The sequence below is a fragment of the Pseudorca crassidens genome, chromosome 6 (genome assembly GCF_039906515.1).
Source record: "Pseudorca crassidens isolate mPseCra1 chromosome 6, mPseCra1.hap1, whole genome shotgun sequence".
Taxonomy (NCBI): Eukaryota; Metazoa; Chordata; class Mammalia; order Artiodactyla; family Delphinidae; genus Pseudorca; species Pseudorca crassidens.
The window spans coordinates 86279787-86305997 of NC_090301.1; the positions used below are offsets into that span (position 1 = coordinate 86279787).

Sequence of the window (26211 nt, forward strand, 5' to 3'; positions counted from 1 at the left end):
CACTGCATATGGAGCTGTCTGTGTATAGATGACTAGCTCCATCAGACACCTCTCCTCTCTTGTGTCCTTAAGTCTCTCAGTAACTTAGCCTAAAACTCTTCAGCCTCAACTGGAGATCACATGGCACTGAACAATGGCGGACTCACGAGGTCCTAGATTCCCAACCGACTCTCAAGTTTTCAAACAAACCTTAACAAAGACTACTATAAACAGAAACAAATGCATTTCTACCAACCCATTGGTTAGAATATAAAAACAAAATAATGACCTTATTTTGCCAAAGTTTAGAGCAAAGTGTACTACAAGCAAAAGCCCTAGAGAGGAGGAAGGTACTAAGCTTGGGAACATAGCCTGCTCTTAGAGGTGTCAATATGATTCCCTTTTCCCTTCTTTGCCTTGTCAAACAAAACAAAACCCCTTCTCTGGTGCTTGAATATACTCTAATAAGAGACAAAGCCATTTGATGCCAGTTTATTGATGCCTTTTAGAACAACTGTACTCAAGGTAATATTCAGTCATAAGGGTGTCTGAACTTCAGGCTGAAGTATAAATGATATTCTTGAGGCAGGTTGGCCAGGAGAAGGGTACTAGAGGTCAGACACAGTGCTGAAGGGAACAGTATGGAGTAATGCAGCCATCGAGCAAAGAGAAAGAAGGAAGGGGGTAAATGAGTACCCAAAATACATCATCATCATCCTGGAGTTATCCTTCTTCAGAACTCATGTTTTGCCCCATAAGAAATTTCACTAACAGGTTTGTAATTGTCTTCTTAAGGTTTCAGGGGTTCAGACTCCTTTCAACTTTAACTCTGTTACCTACCAGTATTAATTATAAAATCTTGCTATAAATATGAGCTAAAAATTTAATATTTGACAATGTTTGACAAGTGAAAAGCATTTCCCCCGCCCAGCATGCTGTCAAACAAGAAAATGACAATAAATGATTCAGGACTGTGAGTATGAAGGTCTGTTTTCCCTCTTATATGCTAGGTGTGTTAGAAATAGTAAATAAGAAGAGATTTCAAATACCTTCAAAAGAGAGGTTGTTCATAGAATAGCATTTCTGTGCAATCTCCAACAATTTTAGTTAAACAGAAGTGCTATAACCTTTTTGTTTATTTTTGTTTCAGTTTTGGTAATGGGAATTTGCGGCAGTTAATTTCAAAATATGGAAAAGAATTCTTTAAACTCTTTCTCCTCTACACAAAACTCTATCCCGCTAATTTATCCATGGGATTAAATATGCAATATCCCTTTAAATATTAAAAGTCCCTACACTTTAGTCTTTAAATATATGAGAAAATATGACCAAACTATATTATTTTAACATGTGATCTTCTTTTAGAGCCACTGGTATTGCTTTTTGCACGCGGTACTCTAATTGTTTCTGTTGGTTCCTCAGGAATCTACAATCTAGTTCTAGAACTGTTTTCAGTTAAGAAGAGTTGCTTTCTACCATTAATTCAATTTCTAGCTTAATAACTTTTCCCTTAGTTTACCTGCTAAGAATAATTGTTTTATCTGCTCATATTCATAAACAGCTTGTGAAAAGAAGTCTTTCTTGTGGGAAAAGAATTTGTATGGAAAACATGCTCATACATATATCAGACCAAGGATTAAATGATGAACATTATATGTGAGGAAACATTACAAGAAGGTTTCACTATATTAGTTTTTCCAAGTCAGTATTCCAAGCCAGTCTTGGATTGTGTGTGAAAAGTAAGAACTCTTCACCATAACAGGTGCTGGCAGGAAACTCCCATTAAAGCTTATGGAAGTTATGCCTGTAAAGTCTTGGCATCTGAGAAAATTCTGTCATAAGAATGCATCATGCATCAGATTTTTCTCACTGCAAAAACAATACAAGGCTGTAACTGCTTAACCATATTCCCAGTCACTATTTTGTTAACACCGTGCCTCGGTGATGACATCTTTGGTGACCTTGCGCTATATGTAAAGTATGTATCAGCCTTAATTTCAACATTGCAAACGTGTATTATCTTCTGTATATAACAATAGAGATGCTGGTCTACCATCTGTCTGTCCTAATCAAAGCATAAATTTGAAAGATTTTTTTCCTGTGGAGTCAATGGATTTAAACTAATTCACCCACATTCTGAAGACTGACTTTTCATATACAACATGGCAAATGTTTAAGAGATTTATTGGAATTAGGAATACAATTTGGAGTATCAGGTAGTAATTAATATAAGCTTTAAATGTATAGTACTGACTCATGTTGGAAAGCACTAGCATTATGTGTCGCACATAGTGGGTGCTTAATAAATGTCACCTTTGCTTTCCTTACATAAATCATACCATATCTGTATGAACACAACTTCAAAGACTAATGGTGTAATTCTTTGCGTGTAAACTTGCCTATCTTAAAGTTAACAAGTAAGGCTTCTTTCTCCGATCAAGTTCAATTTTTCAGCCTATTAATTCTAGAGGTTAAAATATTTTTACTGACATTTGCCTGTGGGATACAACTGAAAAAGTTCTCTGGCTTTATTTTATAAGTCTACTAGTTATAAGGGATTTGATTTAAACCCAATGGGTAATTTGGGTTTAAAGCTTTTGTCAAGTTAAGGACTAAGATAAAAACTTAGACAGTGGTGAATGTTAGAAAAATCCTGCTGAAAATAATTGCGAGCCTGTGTATACCCAGATGCATATATTCACATCTAGGTTTGTGGCTACACTATGGAGTAAATGTTACTAGCTTACATTTATATTTGTATTTATACTTTTAAACGTGCTTTTCAGATATCAATAAATATCTTTCATAAAAAGTCCTCAGTTGGGGTAATAGAGCTACATTCCAGAACACGCGCACGTGCGCACGCACACACACACACCCCGCCCACCCAGCACCAACCCAGGCAATCTGCCAAAGTGTAGCTGCTGTGAAGGTTTTCCTTTAGGGCAACAGCAAACTAGCTCACCGCCCTGCTGCCCTGTCCACTCCTCACCACATGGTTCTTTGCTGTATCTTTAACTTCCCCTCCTACAGTGAGGGAACATTTCTTCAGACTGTTTTATTGCCAATACATTTTTACTTTGTATGATGAAATGAAACAAGGGACTGGTTTCATTAGAAGGAAAGGTAAACAGAGCATTAATTAAATTTGCTGATGATACTAAATTGGGAGGAACTGTGGACATCTGTGAAGACAAAAGAATCATACAAATGGACTTCAGGAGTTTAGAAATACGAGCAGGAAATAATAAAATGAGATTCAGCCTTAAATAATGCAAGCTAATACATCTGGGAAAAGATAATCAGAAACATGGCTATTCAGTGGATGGTAGATGCCTGGAAAGTGGTGATGGTGAAAGAGACCTAGGGGGTGATAATGGGAAAAATTATACACAAACTTACGGGGAAGTAGGCACAATGCCTGGAGGTTTATATATAAAAAACATAATTTTTTGAACCAGGAACATGATAGTTCTACTCTTATGACACTGGTAGGTCTCAAAAGCATTAAATTTCTCTTTAGTTAGTTGAATCTCTCAGGTTTATGAAGCAATTTAACACTGTTTGTTGAGAGACTGGTTTCTGCCTCTTAAGGATAAGCAAGTCAGTTTTGTCTGAAACCTGTCCTGAACACCAGGGTCATTGCTCTATTTTTGTTCTGTCTTATCCTATTAGAGATTATTGCTAATATGGTATGTCATATAGATATAAACATGGATATAGACTGAGGTGGATATATATACACATATCATACCATGATGCAAACGCCAAACAAAACAAAACAACTCTTTTAAGGCAGCTTCTTTACCTTTCCAGATAATGTAACTTTACATTGTGTTTTAAGAGACATTTAATCACTATCTCTTTTAGCAGTTCAATGAATCTTCAGCATAGAATTTTTTTTTAATATCTTTATTGGAGTATAATTGCTTTACAATGGTGTGTTAGTTTCTGCTGTATAACAAAGTGAATCAGCTATATGTATACATATATCCCCATATCCCCTCCCTCTTGTGTCTCCCTCCCTCCCACCCTCCCTATCCCACCCCCTCTAGGTGGTCACAAAGCACTGAGCTGATATCCCTGGGATGAAGTGAGACAGTGGCATGGACATATATACACTACCGAACGTAAAATAGATAGCTGGTGGGAAGCAGCCACTCAGCATAGAATTTGATTCTCTAAGGATGGATGCTTGGGTGGATGAGTGAAAAGAAATCTTGGATAATATTCATCTATTCATCCATTTAATCGTCCATCTTGACTGGAACCCCTACATATGCCAGCTCTAGTGTGCTGAGCAGTGAGGAGGCAGGGATGAACCAGACCGTCTCTAGACTCCAGGACTCACATTCTAGGTGGGGAAAGGGCTATGAAACCAGCCGTTATGGTTGCATGCAATAAAGGCTATGTTGGGGAAGCAAAGCTCTTACTGGAACACTGTGGAGAGGGGTGGCTACTAATGTTCAAGAGACCACAGAGAGGTGGTTGAGGGTATGAGTCAGAGAACATTCATTGTTGAGGGTGACTCTGGTGCTATGCCCAAGAGGATCAATCGGAATTTGGCAGGTAAATGGGTATGGAAAGGGTCTTTAAGGAGAGAAAACAGTTCATGGAAGGAATATCAGCCTTTGGAAAACTTCATGTAGTTGGAGCATAGGAAGCCGTTTATGAGGTTATAAAGCTGGAGAGTAGACAGAGGTCATATGCTTCTCCTTTTTATGGTAATAACTAGTATGGTATTTTGTTTATCCTGATGGGAAGGCTCTCAGAAGGGATAATATAATCCTATTTATATTTAAGAGGGATAATTTTGGCAGCATGCAGAAGAATGGCCTGGGAAGAAATAAGAACAAAGGCAGTGATATCAATTAGAGGGTTTATCTCAAAAGAAATTATGGGAGCACAATTAAGGCCATGGGAGGTGAGAGGAAGAATCAGCTTCAAGAGATAGTATGGGCTTCCCTGGTGGCGCAGTGGTTGAGAGTCTGCCTGCTAATGCAGGGGACACGGGTTCGAGCCCTGGTCTGGGAGGATCCCACATGCCGCGGAGCAACTGGGCCCATGAGCCACAACTACTGAGCCTGTGCTCCACAACAAGAGAGGCCGCGATAGTGAGAGGCCCGCGCACCGTGATGAAGAGTGGCCCCCGCTTGCCACAACTAGAGAAAGCCCTCGCACAGAAACGAAGATCCAACACAGCAAAAATAAATAAATTAATTAAAAACAAAAGTACCAATGCCACCGTGGATGTGAGGATTGAATTAGTCAATGCTTAAAAAAAAAAAAAGAGATAGTAAAAAAAGTACAGATCATTTGATCTGATGAAAGATGCTGTACATAATGAGAGAGAAGAATTTAAGATGCCCAATGAATTTCTTTTTAGGGCAATGGGGAAATAGTTATGAATCCACTGACTGAATTAAAGACTAAAGGAGGAATAGCAGGTTTGTTGAGGAAAGTTATAAGTTCAGTTTAAAAAAGTTGAATTTGGAATGCCAGGGAAAAACTCAAAAAGGGTTGTTCCTGGACCTCAGGTCTGAGTATAAAAAGGTAGCTTGAGGAGGCTTCCCTGGTGGCGCAGTGGTTGAGAGTCTGCCTGCCAATGCAGGGGACACGGGTTCGAGCCCTGGTCCGAGAAGATCCCACATGCCGCGGAGCAACAGGGCCCGTGAGCCACAACTACTGAGCCTGTGCTCCGCAACAAGAGAGGCCGCGATAGTGAGAGGCCCGCGCACCGTGATGAAGAGTGGCCCCCGCTTGCCACAACTAGAGAAAGCCCTCGCACAGAAACGAAGATCCAACACAGCCAAAAATAAATAAATAAATTTATTTAAAAAAAAAAAAAAAGTAGCTTGAGGAGTCATGCCCGTTTAGGAACTTTAAAGTCATTGAAGGAATCATTGAAGCTTTAGGGGCATTGAGATCACACTGAGAGAATGAGTAGCACGAAATGTCAGTCAAGAATTAAATCCAGAGGAAATGCGTGTTTTTATGCTGTCAAACTCTAGGCCAGACACATAGGCTCCAATACTATGCTATGCAATTTCACATACATGCCAACTGCTCACCTTTAAGACAAAAGTAAAGAAAACTTACCACAGTGATTACAGTGCTGTTGGGTGTCTCACCACTCTGTAGGGATACTCAAGAGTTAAGTTATTAGCCCAAACTGTCAAAAGTGCAAAACATAACTTGAAGAGCATTATGTTTAAAACAAGAAAGGTAATAGTCCTCTTTTAATGACACTGGTGTATTCTAAGTCTTTATAGAGCTTTTGATAGTGTCAGCAGAGTTTAACTTTTTTCTGCTGTGAAGTAAATTTTGGAGAAAATGCAATCAATATCCAGTAGCAAAACCATGTCAGAATGTAGAGGATTGGTATCCTCTGTTCATTAGTTTCAAACTGATAGGTCTGTGTCGTTGACCATATCTTTCTTATTTCAAATTCTTTGACAGAATCTGTAAACTCAAAATCTATCTTCAAACTAAGAATTTCCTGATATTTACATAGAAAAGAAACACTAAATCAGGAAGGTGAGATATTCACAGGGAAGTAAACTAACACAGAGGAGCACCAGCATGGTATTCCAAGTCTGAATTAAAGGAAAAGATGTGGTGCTCAACTTTCTGTGTGGTTATGGGACCTGAGCCTATGCCTGACCATTCTCAGACATGGCACTTACAAGTCATAGTTGCCATTCAATTACTAAATGAAAAACAGCAGGCTATTGGTGTTGAAATAATGCCTAATGGGATATGACTTCCTCTGATGAAATGAGAATGGATGTTCTATTAGCTGCGGAACTTAAACGTGCTTTCCAAAAATTGATGAGCATAAAATCTTAAAGTAAACATAACTTCGAATGTTTAGCATAGCTGAGTATCAATGGGAAAGAATGATGTCATTTAGAATATAATATAATATCATCAGAAATGGTTTAAATGTTTAAAAGAAAGATCTGCAAGCTACATTATTCTCTGCACATCTTGTAGCTGCCTTCAACCAACAACTGCTGGTCATTCATCTTTTTAGTTTCAACCATTTGCAGGTGTAGCAATGGAGTACAACTTTCCAATCAAGATTTAAACAATGTTGAATGCAATTTAACCATTCTTTCATCATTTATTGAGAATTCATCATGTGCAAGGCACTGTGTGAAGAGTTAAAAATAAATCCATGCTCCCTATAGAAAGGAGCACACAATGTACTGAAGGTGATGTCTTAAATACTTTCTTTCTATAAGTGGTGCTTTCACCCTACATCTCAGGGCATTCTTATTTTCTTAAAAAGAGTACGACTTTACATTTTGGGTCTATGGTCTACTAAAACCTCAAGAACTCTTCCAGCAGTATCATTTCAGACTTATTTTGGTTTTGCACGGTCAGTTTTTCTTTTCAAAGCATCCTGCCCTTGGTTTGTTTGTTTGTTTGTTTGTTTGTTTCTGAACTGAAAATAGAAGTGGCTTGAAGAGTATAGAATTTGGCAAAAGGAATAAAACTAGCATAGAAAAGATTATTTAAACACAGGAAAAACATTTCTAACTCAACAGCCCATTAGACTATAAGATAACCTCTCATAGAGTTCAGAAGAATCTCTAAGACACGAATCTATTAAGGAGATGAGTAAATTACTTTAAAACATCCTGTAGAGGAAAATATGCCACATTCAATTATGCAGACCAATGCAACTATTTCTCCTGGAATCTGTATGTCTCTTTTACGGTATACACAGATTAATGATTAATGCTTAAGTTGGACACACTTCATCTGAAAGTGTGAAAATTCTTTGGAAAAGGCAATTTTTTCTAGGCATTTAGAAAGGGAATATTATTCATTAGGAAACCCACAAAAGAGTATAAAATTTTGGTCTTGTTCATAGCTTCCTGAATTAACTTAAGGCTTCTCAATTATCATACATTTTTAAGCTCTAGGGAAATGCCTATCAAAATATAACGTATATATTTTTGTTCAACCAATAAAGAATAGATTAATTCAAAAAATAAAGTGACACTTGTGAAAGTGTTGATAATTTACTTTTTCATCAATTGGTTCACATTATGCAACAAGAATAAAAAAAATATTTAAAAACTACAAATCCATTTTTGAATCCCAAGGCAACAAATATCTGAAAATCTCTAACTGCCTTATTATTAGTGGTATTATTATCACTATTACTCCCATTTTTTAAAAAACTGAAAGCTTTCCAAAAGCATGTGATTTTTTTCCTTCAACATTTGTAAACACTTGCTTTCAGGCTTAAACATCCTGCCAACTTTCAGCCAAGATTATTTTTATGGTTGAACTATTAACTTCTGAATATTGGGGTTTATAATGGACAAAACTCCCAGACCCAGAACTCCCATCATATAAATGACACCACTAAAGGATAATTTAGAGTACTGCATCTTGACATGTTGAGGTGTTGCATTATTTAAATCCTCCATCCACAACAAAAGGCTAATTTCCTAGGGTATTAATTTTGGCTGTGTTTCCTTCCAACTGACTCCAAAGGAAAAATATGTTAAGAACCTAAACTTTAGAAAGGGGATGGGAGTGGGGGCAGAGGTTGGAAATTAGACTCAGGCTTTATCTAGGAAGAGACATTATTTATTCGTATGCATTCTGGACTCAAAAGTGTGGGAATATCCGCTGACTGATTTGACCAGGGCCACATTGCTGGATACGTTAGATAGCCTTTCTGGTTATTGAACTGCACATTCATTTCTCTGTTAACTTCTGTTAGTCTTAAGCTCTCTTTTTTTGATAATAAGACTGTTGTGTATTGCTCAATGTAGATAAACTCCATTAAATGTCACTAATAAGTACAGTGAACTAATTCGTAGCCACGTCTATACACAGAATTTGTGAACATTCAGAATTTGTGAACATTCATGGCAAGATTTAACTGACAAGCATTTTCTGGAACAGCAGTACGTTTCTCTGGAACAGGGAAGTAGGCATTAGGTAACTATGGCAGAGATGGTAACTGGTGCAATAGTCTGTCTTCTCTTCATTACAGACCTCACAAGCAAGTCTTTTTATCCATATTTGTTTTCTTAATTGCAAAACACAGCTTTTTTCTCTCTCTCCACCTTGTCATCTCTGATTTCTTTTGGTTGTCTTTTCCCAGTTTCTCTTTTATACTCTCGCTGGCTGTTTCCTGTTTACTCTTTTTTGATTTTTGTCTTCCCCTCTAGCCCTGAATGTGGCTTTCTTACAGACACAGAGGCCCCAGCATGACTACCCCAAAGAGCCAATTCCAACTTGGACCCACAAGACTACTGCTGTCAGGAAGGTGGCTGTCATTGGTTGCATTAAAACAAAACATAAAACACCAAAAACGCTAAACTGGACTTGATTTTAACTCAGAATTAAAAACTAAGGAAAATTTGCTGTAAACTTTCACGGAGTTTCTTGGAGGATCATTGCTATTGTAAACGCATGTGGATGCCTAACTTTAGGCATAAAAAGCAAGCACTTAAAAAAAAAGGAAGACATAGGTCAGTGCTCTTAGAAACATTTTTGTTCAGTCCACAAATATTCTCTGGGGAAAAAGGAATACTGCTTATCTTGAACTCTTGATTTTATTTTTTGAACATGTCATTTTTATCAGTTTGTTTTGTTTTTGTTACTTTTTTTTTTTTTTTTTTACTCACTGCTTTTAAAACTAGCAAGCAGAAGTCCCTCTGGAACAAGATAGAATCATACAAGTTTTCAAGAATCTCGTCACAAACTAAACAGTACAAATTACACATTCTTCATGGAAGTATCAGCCTTTGGTGCGTGCCTGGATCCAACTATAATAGATTATCCCAAAGTGGGAAAGAATGAACAGGACAAAATTAGCAGAACTGGGAGCAGAGCTTGTCTAGGGAAGGCATTATGATCTGCCTTTAAGGGGTCTAGATCATCAGGCAATGGGAATAGACCATGTAGCTTTATTTTTGCAAGTGAACACTTGGTAGTATCTCAAGAGGCAGACTGGTGCACTGAATGTTGCCTGTTCTTTTTATAATAAGTACGTACATGGGCATGCCTTACTTAATTTGCAAGTACATGTTAAGCAAGGCATGCACTATATATAATAGTAAATATCCATGAATTTACGTATCGTCCTTGTTCTGAATTTTTATGACTCGGTAAGTATACTCCTGTGTAGGTGTACAACCTTACCTTCTTATGATATTAATACATACGTCTAAATAAATACTGACACAATTAGAGAAATAGATTTCATTTATAATGGCATGGGATTCTTAATGTGTCTTTCTCTCAAACTTCACGTTAACTGCAGCTGAATTACCAAAAAGAAACAGTTAAGGTATAATAATAATCTTAGCCATTCTTTTTCCAAGTTGCTATAATCTACCCAAAGATAACTAATTGTTCAAAGTAAACATTCCACTCTGACCACAAAAGGAATCCATTACACAAACATATAATTCACAGTCATTTTTAGTGGGTTGTAAACAGTTTGGAATGAGCATAAAATGGGACAAAAATCAAAGTGAGCATTTTGAAATGAAAAAGTGTTTGCTACAAAAGGTCAGTCCCTTTGCTTGGCAAACTATGTAGAAAAGCCTGGGAAAATGCTGATCACACAAGCAATGAAGGAATTTTAAAGCCAACAGCCTCCTTGTTTCTTTAAACAGACATCGGAACCTATAACTGGATCCTGTCAAACAAACGACAGTAAAAAAATATAACAGCTGCTAAGAAGTCAAGTAGAGAGATAAAGTTTTTGAGGCTAAGGACCTTCTCAGAAGTAGACTAAAGGTCTTTCTTAAATCTTTAAGCAAGGTTATGGATCCCAGGGTGGCTTTTAGGCACCAAGTCAAATATGTAATTTTGTGTATCATTCTTGTCATAGTATTTTGTGTTCCAGAAAAAAGAAAGAGCAAAATTGTCAGTTAGCATCTGCTGAGGCATTCTGCAAAGTAGCTTATAGCTGGAATCATCAAATTTGGAAGACCTGGTATCACTGATTTTTAACTGTGGTAAAGAAAACCACATAATATAAAATTTATCATTTTAACCATTTTTAAGTGTACAGTTAAGTGGTGTTAAGTGTGTACACATTGTTTGCAACAGATCTCTAGGTATCATTTTAATGTTGTTAAATAGTTCAGGGAAATAAAAATCAGAACTGGGAATCATGGAGGAAGAATGAGTTGTTAAACCATATTCCAAAGGATGAATGCCAATCCAAATGTAATTTAAAAATTGTTTTAAAACCAGCCCTATTCCTTTACAAACAAAAATATATTCAATGCATAAAAATACATTTAGTGTAGAAACGTGTTCATTCATTTAGTTAACTCCATTATTATATAAAGGAAGTCTTTGGCAATGTATGGTATTGTTGTGTAGAAAAAGAACTGGTTCATCATTTATGGCATGTTCTTTTGGGTATCTCACACCAAGTGACTCCTTGTATTGTGCTGTCACAATGTGTCAAGAAAATAACCTGGGAAATAGGCTGTAATTAAACTTCTGGTCTTATCAGGAGGCTAAAACCAGAAGAGTATGTGTTTTATTATTCAGGGTTTATAATGTCATTTAGAAATATATTCTAAATAAAAATTATATATATTCGTTGTTTTGGTTTTATTTTTTTGCGGTACGCGGGCCTCTCACTGCTGTGGCCTCTCCCGTTGCGGAGCACAGGCTCCGGACGCGCAGGCTCAGCGGCCATGGCTCACGGGCCCAGCCGCTCCGCGGCATGTGGGATCTTCCCAGACCAGGACATGAACCCGTGTCCCCTGCATCGGCAGGTGGACTCTCAACCACTGTGCCACCAGGGAAGCCCCAAAATTATATATATTTAAGGTGTACAACATGATGATTTGATATACATAGACACAGCAAAATGACCAACTAATTAACATATCATCTCCTCACATAACTACCAATTTTTGTCTGTGACGAGAGCACCTGAAAACTACTCTCTTAGCTTATTTTCAGTATTCATCACAGTATTGTTAACTCTGGTCATCATGCTTGTATAGTAGGTCTCTAGACTTATTCATCCTGCATAACTGCAACTTTATGCCCTTTGACCAAGATCTTTCCATTTCCCCCATCCCCTATTATGCCATTTTTAAGCTGACAAACTTCTCCTATTGTTTTTTTATTATTACTGTAGTGGTTGTTCTTTCTCCTAGCACAATATCTATTCTTTTCTTTCACAGCACTTATCACAGTTTGTTTAATGTATATCTGCTCTATATTCTCAGCTGGTAGTATGGAGACTGACACAGAGTAGGTACTGAATAGTTACTTACTGCCGAAATGCAATAAAAACTAGTGTCTGTTACTTCAGTGAGTGTTTACAATGCCGCACACACTGTGTGCCGTTCTTTCCAAATATCAGTAACTGGTCTTCACAAAGAGTAGCCAGTCAGTTACATAGTTTTCATATAAAAAACTATGGATTAAGGTCTCAGTACTAATTATACCAGTTTAGTACTTTGTTTAGTTCATGTCTCCTAGGTCCTTGTCTCTAAGTGACACAGGTGACCCTATTTTTAAGTAAGGAATTTCTAGACACGTTTGAGGTCATCATAAACTACAGAAAGTATTTTATAAAGCACTGAAGACTGGACTTCTCCCTCTTTGGATCTACACACCACCAGTGTGTCACAATGTTATCCTCTCCAGGCTTGTCCCCCCAGACCTCAAAAAAGTATCAGATGATCTCCTGCTTTTAGTCAGTTTACCATATGTATTGAGCATTAGCTGAACAATAATTCAATATTTTTGCAGAAACTGCTCTGGAAGAAGAAACATAAGTTGAATTTTTCATTGGCTACTTATGATTTCACATATATATATATAAAATCTAAAACTGTAAAGGCAAGGCAAGGGAGAATGAACCACTTGGAAAAGCTTTAAAGACTAACACACTCCTTTACAGTTTGCCCTCCAAGTTTTCTGTATGTTTTCTAGGCTGAGCAGACAATGTCAGAAACCACAGAAATAACTTTAATCTAGTTATAATAGTTGGGAAGAAGGAGAATGCTCTGGTGGTTTAGAGGAATAAAGGAAATCCAAATCAAGATAAGGAAACATACTAAACAAGTGATTCGCTAAATTGGTTTACATTCGACTCACTAAGAGATTTCTTTCTAGGTAGGTCCAAGAGAAGCAAAATTTAAAATGTAACTAATACCACTGTACCAGTGATGAATAGAGAATGTATCTTGTGCCAAGGGCTGGGTAGGATTTCCCTGTGGAGACTAGAGGAGCATGGGCAAACTGGCTCTGCCAAGTGCAAGTAACTAACTGAATGAATGAATGGAGGAATGAATGGATAAATGGTGAGAAATGCCCTCCTGATGTTGTTTCATTTGAAATCAAGCATGTAAGAAGCATTAAAAAAATCCAGCTACAGTTTGTAAATGATTTTTTTAAGGTGGGGGAAATAACCTCAAGAAAAAGAGAGAGAAAGGAAACAAATATTTTTTATAACAGCTGATGTGCTGCTGTAGTGAGGATTGAGACCATTTTCCTAAGACTGTGAGAGTAAACACACAGTTTTCATTAAAAGTGCCTTTCCCATAACTGGTCCATAAGCATTTCCCATGACTCTGCAGTTAAGTATCTTGGCTGGAAGAGGATCTGGCCATTAGAAGGAGGGCTCTAGATATGCAGAGTCCAGCCGTGCTGAGAGACTTGGCACCTTTATATGCTACTTCCTAACAACAACCCCAGCATAAAATGTCATCAGAAGCCTGCATAAACATTGGACTTAGATTCACATAAATTATTTCTGTCCTGAGGTGCTTTATGCCAAAATTTAGTAAAAACAACACTTTGAGTAAACAGAATTGGCATATCAATGTAAGAATATTAATCCAACAAATGATCATAGAAAAATATAATCAAAAGCACACACTTGTAAATCGTGCAGTGATGTGAGAGGTTTACCTTGTGTCTCTGAGTTTTTGTTGAACATTTCCATACAGTTCCTTCAGGCTGACATTGCCAAAATGCTTTGAATTATCAGTTGCTTTATGGAATTGCAGTCTTTGAGTTTCATTAAAACACTTAGGAATTATTTTAATAATCATATGTGATTAGTGCCTGTTCAGTGCTGAATCTACCAATTCATTTTAAGAGTAAACATTGGGACAATGAAATATAATGCCAAATATGATTGCCCCTGTCAGAAAATACATTGTCTTATTTTATTAAAAATCACCAACAAAATACCATGAACAAAACATACAGTTTCTATTTATGGGCATTTTCTATTCTGCAATACCATGGTGTTTGCATGCCACAAGGCTGTATCTAGCAGAGTTCTCATTTTGCCTGGGGTATGTACATAAATAGAGAGTTATAGAACCCTTTTTTTTATGGGCACACATCTTATTATGTACAGCTTCCCCCAAAGTCCTATTTGGATTTTTGCTAATATAACAGTGCTCACACCATCAGTGCTGAGTATTTATAAGAGAATGAAGATTTCCTGAAAATGATGATAATTTAACTATTAGCAATAATGGCATTATAACATTTTCAGTGATCCATTTGGCTTTAAGTACTTATTAAATAATATTTATTCCTAAAATATGTACTTACAAAATTAAATGAGATTGCAACATACAATAAAAAGACAATTCTCTCTAAACTCCAATTGATTCCATTCCTCACAGATACCTCTCCTTGTGTTCATTCTGCTTTTACTGTTTTCTCCTCTCTCTTTGAACCCTCAGCTCTTCTCTCTGATGTGTTGATATGCTTTTCCCCAAAGCTGCTCACTTTATCCACTTTCTCTACCCACTCGTCCCCTTCTTGTTATTCTCTCATTCCCTACTGACATGGGAATAATAGGATCCCAAGGCTGTCCTTACAGTATAATCAAAGTATGAATTTCCAGGAGCTGGAAATTGCAGACCATTTTTATTATGTTTCTATAATAAAGCCAGGTAACATCGAGAGAATTAAAATGGCTTTTCCCTAGCAGATAACTTGGTAAAGATTTCTTCCCTTGGTTCTATTGTTTTAAGAGACTGGGAGCTGAAAAGGGGAATAGATTCACCACTTCTTTTTCTGGAAACACCTCTGTCTTTTACATGATATATATTCCCCTAGATCCTGGGAATATGTTGTAAACTTGTAACAGATGGTGATGAAGCTTCACATTTCTATACAATATATTTTTTGGGACTCTGAACCTACTGTACGTATCTTTCAGGGAAAATGACCTTGAATGAATAAAGTCATAGTCTGAAGGAAAAACACCCCACAGATAGACTAGCATAGAAATGATGAGTCAAATGGGTTTTGTTTTGTTCCCCTCAGTAAGATGAAATAATTTCAAATGGAAAACAGAATGTTGAAATATAGGAATCAAAGGTCATCTGAACACTGGAGGTGTGTCTGTTAATTGTTCCAGGAAAACCAGTTAGGCATATTCTGTGCTGAACAGATACACGTGGAAGATGGAATATCACCATGTGCAAGTAGAAACGCTGTTTGCTTCACTTGGGTAATGTTGGGGGCTTACCAAAATATGTTCTGGCACAAAATCTACCAGCATGAATGTTAGGAGGGTTCTAACACTGTGAGTGCTGATATTTTATGAATGTTTTATCACTGGCGAGAAAACAAGAAGTTTGCAATTGAATCAACAACATGTCAGACAGAAAAAAATATTAAAAAAAGAACATTAGTGGGAATTATTGATGTCCCTACTGTGAAAACAAACTGAAGTTAATAAGAAACTTGATCCTCTTAACTGATTAACAAAAGTCAAATTTTAATTTCATAGCTTGTCAGTGCTGTTAACTTGAGCACTGGTTGTGTAGAGGGTACAGTATTGGGGGAAATTGCTGTATATTCAGTTACCCACCTCTTTTTTCGACAGCTTCAATGCACTGCTTTACAAACCGCGGAACTGTGGAATTTTCACGTTCACACACTGTGTGCAGATGAGAGCCAAAAATTTGATCTGCAAAAGAAACAAAGATGAGCTTCATTAAAATCCAAGCTTGCGTTGTTCTTTAATTTGATTCTGTTTCCATATCCACTGAATGATGAAATCTGCATCTTGCATAGGAATCGATTTTTTGCTTTAATTCCAAAGTGTCTATTGCAGACATACAAAGACCATAACTCCCTTCTCTATGGAACAGGACTCCGGCCCCAGAGAAAGAAAACTAACACTCTGCCATCGATTAGGCAGGGATGACTGAGTAATTTATAGTCTCTCTGGGCTTAACTTTGTTGTCTATAAAATAATGACAAGGAATTAAGAAAACGTCTATAAAATAATTAATCTTAGCGAATTGGTGTCTTAGTGTTTGAGAACAAATTTGTCAATGGTTATCAAAATTATGATGTTGTTAGTATATGCAGAAGATTCACCCTGTGGCTCAATGATATTCGAAGAAAGGAAGTTCCCGGAGACTTACTTGGAAGTGAATTTCTTCACATCTCTCCTGCCTTGAATGCCCTTCCTCTTCTCTAATCTAAGTATCCCCTTTCTTTTAGGGCTCAGCTCAGATGGCTCTTTCTCCATAAACTCTATCCTTCCTATCTCAGCTTTATGTCTCCTGTAACATAGGTTCTTTGGAATACCAGTTCTTCAGGATGTTAATAGGCGATTTTGGGGAAAAAGCCTGTAATCAAAAATGGTTTAGCCACATTGGGTTAAACAAAGTTAAACAGGTTTCTTTCATGTGTACTTATTTTTAGAGCCTGTGTTATGCCAGTGTGCACTGGGAATCTCCAGGCGGGACTGGAGGATGCATTATTTCCCAAACTTATCTGAGTAAGATCCTTTTATTTCAAAGGGCATCTCTCCAGACTAATGTTTCCCAGATCACACTTTGTGAAATTCTAGCCTAGCCCTCTCATTTGGAACATGATTTATGCTACCTTGCATTGTGTATTTACACTTATAATATATGGAATGTATTTTCTCCAAGCAGATTCTGAGTGCTGCATTGCTTATATGTTCTTACGGTCACCAGTGCCTAGCACAAATTTGGGTCCACGGCATTCACGCAAAGATTTTTTAAAACTGTGTTAAAATATATGTAACATAAAAGTGTCCATTTTAACCACTTTTATGTGTACAGTTTAGTGGCATTAAGTACATGTGCATTGGTGTGCGACCATCACCACCATCCATTTCCAGAACCTTTTTAAACAGCATAGATGTTGATTACTGATAATGAAACAAATATTTAGTAGGTTCAAGGGCTTCCCCTCTACCACAGAATGAAATCCAATTCCCTAACATCACTTCCAAGGCAGTAAACGACCTGACCTTCCACCAATTAACTGATTTCATTTGCTTCCTCTCTACTCTTTCCCGCTCATCACTTGCCTGCCACCACTCTGTCGACGTTGCTGATTCATGCTCTGCCGCAGGGACATTGCACTTATTATTTCCTCTGCATGGAGCTCTATTGTCCTAGCTCTCTGATCAAATGTCACCTTCTTATTGTAGCCTTTCCTATCCACCTTTAAATAAAACCTGGCAACCACTGCCAATAGAACTCTCCATGCCGCCCCACCTTACTTTTCTTGGAGCACTTTTCTCCACCTGACATATTAGATTGATATGTTTACTGGTTAGTTGCTTCCCTTGCTTAGAATGCAAAACCCAGGAGAGTAAGGACTATTCCTATTTCCTTTATTACTGGATCCCCAGTAACTCGACAACGTTTGGCATACATTAGAAGTTCAATAAATATTTATTGAATTATTGACTGTAAGACAGCATCTTAATCATCAGTGGAGGTCTTCAATGCATTTAAAACATATTTTTAGCAGAAGTGGGGAGAAAAATATAAAATGCAGCATAACAGAATGCTAAACGATGCATTATTACAAAGGGGTAGTCAACATGGACTGTGGTGAGACTTCAAGAAAGTCACGATTTTCATCCATTTCTCAGAAAAGGTGATGGCCTGAATTGAGAACTTAGCAGAGAGGGAAAGAATTAAGGCTAAAACACCAATAATAATGTACTTCAATATGGAAATGTGCATTTTTTGCAAGAGAGAGAAAGAAGATAAGCTCAAAACACAGTAACATAGTGTAGAGAAGTGGGAAATAATCATAGGTATTTCCTTTGAATAGCTGGTCAAGTAACAAAGATTTGTTCAAAAACAGTGAGTCACCACTATAAGAAAGGATAAAATAAAATATTACTTAAGAAAAATAATCCAAAACTTCATATTTGATCATTTAATTTGGCCAGAGGTTACAGTCAGGGGGAACTGTTATAGAGTAGAAAATCCTTTAATAGTAATCATAATTCAAATGAATTTCACAAATATTTATTATCTTCTATACTTGTAGTGATGAAGTAGGCATATTAGGTTGTGAAAAAGATATCAAGAGGTCATAATACTGTAGGGCTGAAAGAAATATTCAAATAATATAAAAAATAGACTATAACAGGTATCATAAAAGGTACTCAGTGCTAAGGAGGATGTTCTATAGCATCGAGTTTTTTGTGTCATGTAGTGCAGATGCAGTGTTTGGTGGGGGCAGAGTGGAGGGAAGTTTATGAGATGGAGATCATTCCAAAAAGATAGATTCCTGAATGGAGTGGTGTTAAAATCTGGAGAGAGGTTTCTTTTGTTTGTTTAATTTTTTTTCTTCTGATAGGTAGATACAGGAAGATGAAGATGAAGGCATTCTAGTGTATTTACTGTTTCATTCACTCAGTTATTTGCCAAAAAAAAAAAAAAAAAAAAAATTCTGAGTGCCTGCTCTGCATCAGGAACTAGGAATGGCACTGGTAACACAATTACCAAGACTCAATTCCTATACTCTAAAAGTTTCTTGACTAGTGCGGGCATCATATAAGTAAACAGGTAAGAACATATCGTGAAAAATATTATACCTGGGGAAGCACAGATACATGTGGCAGGGCAACCTGAACAGCCTTGAGTGCACATGGAAGACTTACCAAAGAAGAAATGAATCCTCGAGGATAAGTAAGATTTAGATTGGAGAGGTAAGAAAAAGGACAAAAAGGGCATTTGGAGAAGATGGAGGAGAGGCAAACAAACACATCAATGATGAGAAGAGTGATGAGAAGGATGTGGTGTGCTGAGAAAAACATTCACTCTTTCTTATTTAGAAAAATCTTGATGTATTAAGCTTTAAAAGGAGATGAAGATTATGTTATGAAGAGTCTTAAATATTAAGTCAGGCAGGTAATTATTTGAGAGTGTGCAGATACCATCGATTTCTTATACACATGCTATTCCCCTCCCAACTTCTTTCTTGTTTTTTTTTTTTTTTTTTTTTAGAAGATGTTGGGGGTAGGAGTTTATTAATTAATTAATTTTTTTTTGCTGTGTTGGGTCTTCGTTTCTGTGCGAGGGCTTTCTCTAGTTGTGGCAAGCGGGGGCCACTCTTCATCGCGGTGCGTGGGTCTCTCACTATCGTGGCCTCTCTTGTTGCAGAGCACGGGCTCCGGACGCGCAGGCTCAGCAGTTGTGGCTCACGGGCGTAGTTGCTCTGCAGCATGTGGGATCTTCCCAGACCAGGGCTCAAACCTGTGTCCCCTGCATCGGCAGGCGGACTCTCAACCACTGCGCCACCAGGGAAGCCCCTTCTTTCTTGTTTTTAAAGTCCACTCATAAGACAGAACCTGAAAGTGTTCTCCATTGACTTCTGTTTCCCCTGTAGCTTTAGTTAGTTTAAATTAGATAGTTCTGGTTGGTAAAATGTAAGGGAACGTGACTTGGGAATCTACAAGAGAAGATTTTTTTCCCTGATAAACGGAGAGGGGTATGTGAAGACATTCTTTCTTTCTTCCTTCCTGCTTTGAACATCACTGTGCAATCATGCAATGCCTGGAGCTACTGCTGCAATCTTGTCACCACGAGGCAAGAAGCTTGCAAACAAAAGCTAAACATGATTAAAAAAGAAGGTACAAAAACCTGAGACCTCAACAATATTGTTGAACTTTTAAACCTATCCTAAAACACATTCTCTAGACTTCCTATTATATGAATATAAGTATAATAATAATTAAATATAATATAAATAATTTTTAACTGGGTATTCTATCACCTGTAACCAAAAGGTTCATAAAAAAATGGGGGGCACAGATAGTGGGGAAGACTGAACACAAAGAGATTTGTTAAGAGGCTAATGTGATTGCTTGGGAAGACCAGAATCAGGATAGGCTTGTGGTAAATTTAATCATCATTGAGAATTCATCTCATCTTCTCTAAGTTAGATTCATACATTCACTACCTCTGCCATCTGCCTGTGTAGTAAAACTCACTAGAGTGGGCAACATTTTCCTCATTTCACTGCTATAGGGCTTGGCCATATGACTTGCTTTGGATAACGTAGCATGTGTAGAAATGATGTGTCAATTCAAGACTGAGGCCTTCAGACACATTACAGATTTCTACTCATCTCCTTGCTTCTTCACTATTGCCAAGACAAGAGTTTCCCTGGGTAGCTGCTGCGCCTTCAGTCTGGGCTCCAGAGTAAATACATATAGCACAGAACTGAGGTCAACCCTCAGTGAGGAGACAAGTCCAGTCAGACCTACAACTTAAAGCAGAGCTGTCCATTCAAGCCTGCCGTAGACTGACCCACAGACACATGAAAAATAAGTGCTTTTTGCAGTTTGCCACTGAGATTCTATGTTTGTTTGTTAGGCATCAATAGCTTACTGATAAAGATGATAATAGGAGTCTGGATTTTTGGTGATCTAAGCTATGCTGTGAGAATGAAAACAGAGTTGACAGGACATGGAAACCAAAACTGGGGAGCAAATAAATAGAGAAAAAAATCTAAATTTGGTTAGAACGTGGAAATATGCATTTGTTTAGAGTCAATCCTAAGAAGGAGTCTCAAAGGAAATTTCTCTCACCTTAAAATTTAAACTCATTATGTTTTATGTTATATTATGGCATTTCTTATTATGTATTCTCTCCAGATCAATTCAATTCTATTTAATTCAATTCAGCAAATATATCATAAGCACCTACCATATGCAGGGCATTGTAAAGAATGCAAAGATTGACATTCATCCATAGCTATCTATTACATGCCCACTGTTGTCCAGACAGTGTGCTCCATCCTAAAGATGCAATGATCCATGAAGCATGATCTCCCACAGTGTAGGGGGAAGAACAGCTCTCAAAACCAGTTATAATATGATGTGATTAGTGCTATTGCAAGGACGCTCAATAATAAATAGCGAAGATATATTTAGCCAGGCAAGGGTCAAAGTACGTTATATATTTTAACTTATTTAATCTTTATAACAATCCTTAACACTTTGGTGGTAGATACTATTACCATCCTGATCTTATAGGAGAGAAAAATGAGGCACAAAGATATTGAGTCGTTTGTTCATAGTTACAAAACATCAGGCTCTGGGGAAAAAAAAAAAAGATAAGGACCTGAACTAAGATAACGAAGAGATGGGATGATTCAGTGGGATTTGTAAACTGGATGCGGGAGGTGAGCCAACCCACCAGGCAAAGAGGACTTTCAGGTTTTTTGCTTGGTTGAAGGAGACTAAGATGCTGAAACCTGAGGGTTTGGAGAAGAAAAGAGAGATTGATGTTTAGAAGTTAGGATAGCATTTCAGACCCAGCAAAACACTGATGGGATATCCAGGTGAAATTCAGAGACTATTGCTGATCATAAGGAAAATGGCTTTCATAGAATGAAACTGAGAAGCAGATGTTTGTGGTAAAGATTTGAAGAGAAGGTAAGAAGTAGAGGTAGCAAATAGACCCCCTTTTTTAGAAGTTTAGTGGTGGGAATTCACTAATTATAAGGAAAGACGGGACTTGGGGAAAGATTTTCATTTGGGGTGGATAGGAGAGAATTTCAATTGCAGAGTGTTTCTGATTGCCAGAATGCTCTAGAGGGGGTGAGACGCCCTCTTGGCTGTTTTTGGTTGCTATAATGCCTGGGGTGGGGGAGGTGTGCTACTGCCACTTACTGGGTGGTCCAGGTAAGTGCAGGCAATCCCTCACTGGGAGAGAAAACAATCCCTCCCTGATTGCCAGTAACGCCCTGGTGAAAAAAGAGCTTAGATATGTTGAACTTCATTAGATAGAAGGGAGACGTTTGCTTTCACTAGTTACCAGAAAGGTCAAAAAATTCCATCTCACTTATATCCTGTCTTTAAAGTGGCTATACTTACCCAAGAAGGTATGGCTCTGTAGTAGAAGGACCTAGCCTTTCAGGTAAACCTGATTGAATCAAAGGTTGTCATGTGGCCCAAGCTGGGTCAGTGCAATTTGTCCTGCAAAAGTTTTAGAATTGGGACACTATAGACTGAGGTGGTATCAGAGATACTACCTGCTCCAGGGATTTGAATTGAAAGGCCGTCTAGATTTAGACACTGCAGGGCAAAAGCAGCCATTTGGGGAGATGGTGATGTGCAGTGAATGAGTGTTACTGAAGCTAATATGCAGACAGAGAGGTGAATGAAACAGACACACCTCAACTTCTCACTTCCTGATGCCTAGGCACCATATATGGTTGCCATGGGGTGCATTAGAAGTTAGAGGGAATTTCAGTTTAATGCAACTAGACAAATTTGGCTAGTACGTGGATAGCATTGTCCACAAGGTTTCGAAGAGGGCTTACAATCACAATAGAAAGGACTAGCCTTGGGAAAATAACTAAATGAGACCCCCTGTTACAGATGATGCTGGTTAGGAAGAGTATGTTGTATGTCTGTTGGTTTTGCTGGCCCTGGAACTATTCTTCTATCCTCCGGTAAGAGCACCCTGGTTTTCCTTTGGGGATGATACTTTCTCATTCTGCTGCCATTTGTTTTGAGTAGTGCTGACCTCACCAGCTCCAGCTCCAGGGATGAACATGCATTTCCTCCCCCGGCCACAGTAATCGGTTCAGACATGAACACATGACCCAGCTGTATCTGGGCAAGCAAATCCTGAGGCTTCCTTTTTTTAGTGCTGCTGGGAAAGAGGAGCCCTCTTTCTATAGGATTTGGTAAACTATGAGGATATGAGTCTAAGCTTCTAGAAGTTATATTGCCAGCTTGTGGGAAAACATACTGGAGAATGAAGCCAACAGAGTGGAAAACAGCTGAGGGATGGAGGAGATAGATTCGATAGCATTTTGTGCCCAGAGGTCCAGTCATGCCTGAAGCTATCCTTGTCCCTTGGACTTTTCAGTTAAGTAGTCCAATAAATTCCATTCCTACGTTTGCAATTTGAATAAGTTTCTATCAATTATAACTAAAAACCAACTTGACTACAACATTAGCCTTCAACATTACATGGTGAATTATATAACGTGGAGGAGATGGTGTTATACATGAAACGACTTTGCAAAGTCAAAAGTGCTATATCCAAAGGAAGTAAATCATAGAGATTTAGCTTAGACATCATTGTCCAATTTAGGGGCTGCTGTAAGATTGCCACCCATCTGTAACTCTGATACAGTCCAGAGTTTGATACACCAAGGAAGACCATTAAATTATAGGAATGTCTTTGAACCACAGAACCTTCTTTCTTAAAACCGTGTAAAGAAAGGGGGAGGGAGAGAGAAGGTGTTTTGTTTTCTTGGCAAGCATTGATGACCTAGCTTTTGCCTCCTAAACTTCCATGCTTGCTAGGCTGGCACAACATTAAGGATTGTTTCTGCTTTTCCCCTCCTTATGGTATTCCAAAAAAGGGAGCAGTCCCAGAACCCTGAGCTCCCGGCTCCCCATCTACAGTTCCATCTGTGGGCTCACTGGTAATCCTTTATTCCTCTCTTAACAACTTTTTGTATTTAGAAAACACCTCTTGCTAGGGGTGCCAATATTTTCAGAATGCTCTGCACATGCCTATGGCCTTGGCTGGTGTGATCATTACATCTTTGTTCTCCTGCTTCAGCGCTTGTACCAGGGGTGGCAGGCAACACATTGGTTGGAGAAAATCCATTTTCTGTAATTTTTCTTTGAAAGCATCTTTTGGTGAGAAAAACAAATAGACCTTCCACATGACTGCACTTACAAATCACGTTGTTTACATAATGAATTAGAGTTTAACTAGGGAATGGTGGTTTTTAATCTTTAAGCTCTCAAACTTTTGACCGATTTAGTTAGTTCATCAGCATAACCAGGTTAAGCCTCCCAGATCACAAATTAGCTTCATTCTCCCTCATCTCTGCTATGTATTTTTTGACAAAAAATGAAAAGAACACCCAGTAATGGGATCTTTGTCAGTTAGATTCCAAATGAATCAAAACTATGAGGAAAACTACTCAATAGAGGCAGTTAAATGTTCAAATAATGTGACGGTGTTATCATCATTTATGCAGGGAGACAGTCTCCACATGCTTTTCAAAATGATGTTATTCTGCTTTCAGGACAGAGGCCCATTGCGGCCACTCTAGTGAATTTTAAAGAAAAAAACAAAGCACCTAGAACTACATACATGAAGAAATAAAGAGGGGAAGAGAAAACAACAACAAAAAACTGAACTGTTCGCACACACACACACACACACACACACATATTGGATAATTATTTTGGTAATGAGGCATATTCATCAAGGATTTTGGCTACAATAGAAAAAAATCCACTGTGGCTATCTTAAGCAAAGAAAAATTTATTCAAATGACGGTGAAGGATAGGGGTAGGAGGAAACTCAAAGAATTTACTGAGAACTGAAAGTAATTTATAACTGAATCACTTTGCTGTACACCCGAAACTAACACAACATTGTTAAGCAACTATATTCCAAAATAAAATAAAAACAAACAAAAAAATTAAAGTAATTTATTAATTCCTCAAAGAAAATACTGGAGGCGAGGGACCAGTCTTGGAGATGTTTAATCCAAGGTTCTCGGGAGATCCACGAAATAAGAAAAAGGAAATGGAGCAACTGCCTTGTAACTTTGAGAGCTGGGTCAGGATGCTATACGCATTGTCACCTCCACCACCAGTACTGTCCTAGCGACTTCTGTTCATCAGTTACTCGAGATCTGAAGTTCCAATAGACAATGTCCAACGGGTTGAGATTTTGTCTAAAAAATGGGTTGAAATGAGAAAAAATACAGCCCATGTAGCTTCCATAGTAGGTAGCATTCACTTGGAAATTTTCTCCCTCTGGACTGTCACACACATGGGCAGATCATTTCCCAATAGGTTGCTATGAGGGCAGGGCAGTGGAGAGTGGAGGGCTAAAATAATATTCTCAACACAGGTAATTTCAGCAATTTCACTGATTTCATCTTTTGATTTTAAACTGTAAGTGACATTTGCTTTTTGTTTTGGGAGTAGGTTTCCAGACCAAAACTTTCAGATTGCTTATGAGGGAATCGTATTTCTATCCTTATATTTTCTCCACTTCCATTCTTACATTTTTCTCTTCCTCACCTTTAAAATACCCACTATATGAGCCCCCATCATATAACTTTCCCACAACTTTACTGAATAGTTTTGGAGAAATAGGTGATTTAAGTTAAGAACTATAGTTTACTGATGGCTTATGTCTTTGAATTAAGATGCGGAAAAATACGTTTAATGCTAAAACACTAGCACTGAACTTAATCTATCTTAAGTGCTTCGGAAGGTACTGCATTGTCTTATGATGTCTCAGGGCTTTGATTAAAAATATCAGCTACTGCTTTTTGTTACATAGATATCAAAAATTGGGCTGATACTCCGTTGAGTCTCTAATATACACTGAAAGTAAATCTCTCTCATTGCCTTGTTTACTTGTGATTTCTTTTCTCATAAGAGGCAAGTACAGGGAAAAGCTTAATTATTTTAACTTTTAGGTAGTTTGGAATCTAAATAAATAGGAATTTAAAGTATATACACTTCTGTGTATAGTTCCCCCCCACATGTTTATTCATATTTTTGGATCTCATCTACTAACAGACTTTAAAGTCGCTGGTGGAAAATGATAATGTCTACTCCGGAAAGGCTGGCCTGGAGGAAACTGGCTTAGGCTCTAGAGAGAAGATCTTCTCAAACAAGGGTAGGCTGGGGTCTGCAGCTTCCAATAGACATTAGACAGTTGGCTGCAGGGGTGGCATCCTTTGACAAGATCGGCCCAAAGATGAGTGTCAGAGACAGGCTAGCTGCCATCCAGATGGTATGGTGAGTTCTTCCCCAGTCCTTTCCATGTTTTCTCCTTCTTCCCTTTTCAGGCTTCCAGCCATCGCCACCTTTCACAATTTCACCCTCAACCCCAAACAATGCTTCTATGAAGTACCTTTTGGACCCTTGCTTTAAGCTCCTAAACT

The 26211-nt window shown here is 37.9% G+C and overlaps 1 protein-coding gene across 1 annotated transcript in view; it reads right to left on the reverse strand.

The window, feature by feature from the left end:
* The window catches only part of ARHGAP15 (Rho GTPase activating protein 15), a 624143-nt gene that overhangs the window by 209701 nt on the left and 388231 nt on the right, over positions 1-26211 (reverse strand). The window contains exon 10 of the mRNA XM_067739897.1: positions 15842-15940. Coding sequence (XP_067595998.1) covers positions 15842-15940 — 99 coding nt within the window. The remainder of the gene's footprint in view (positions 1-15841; positions 15941-26211) is intronic.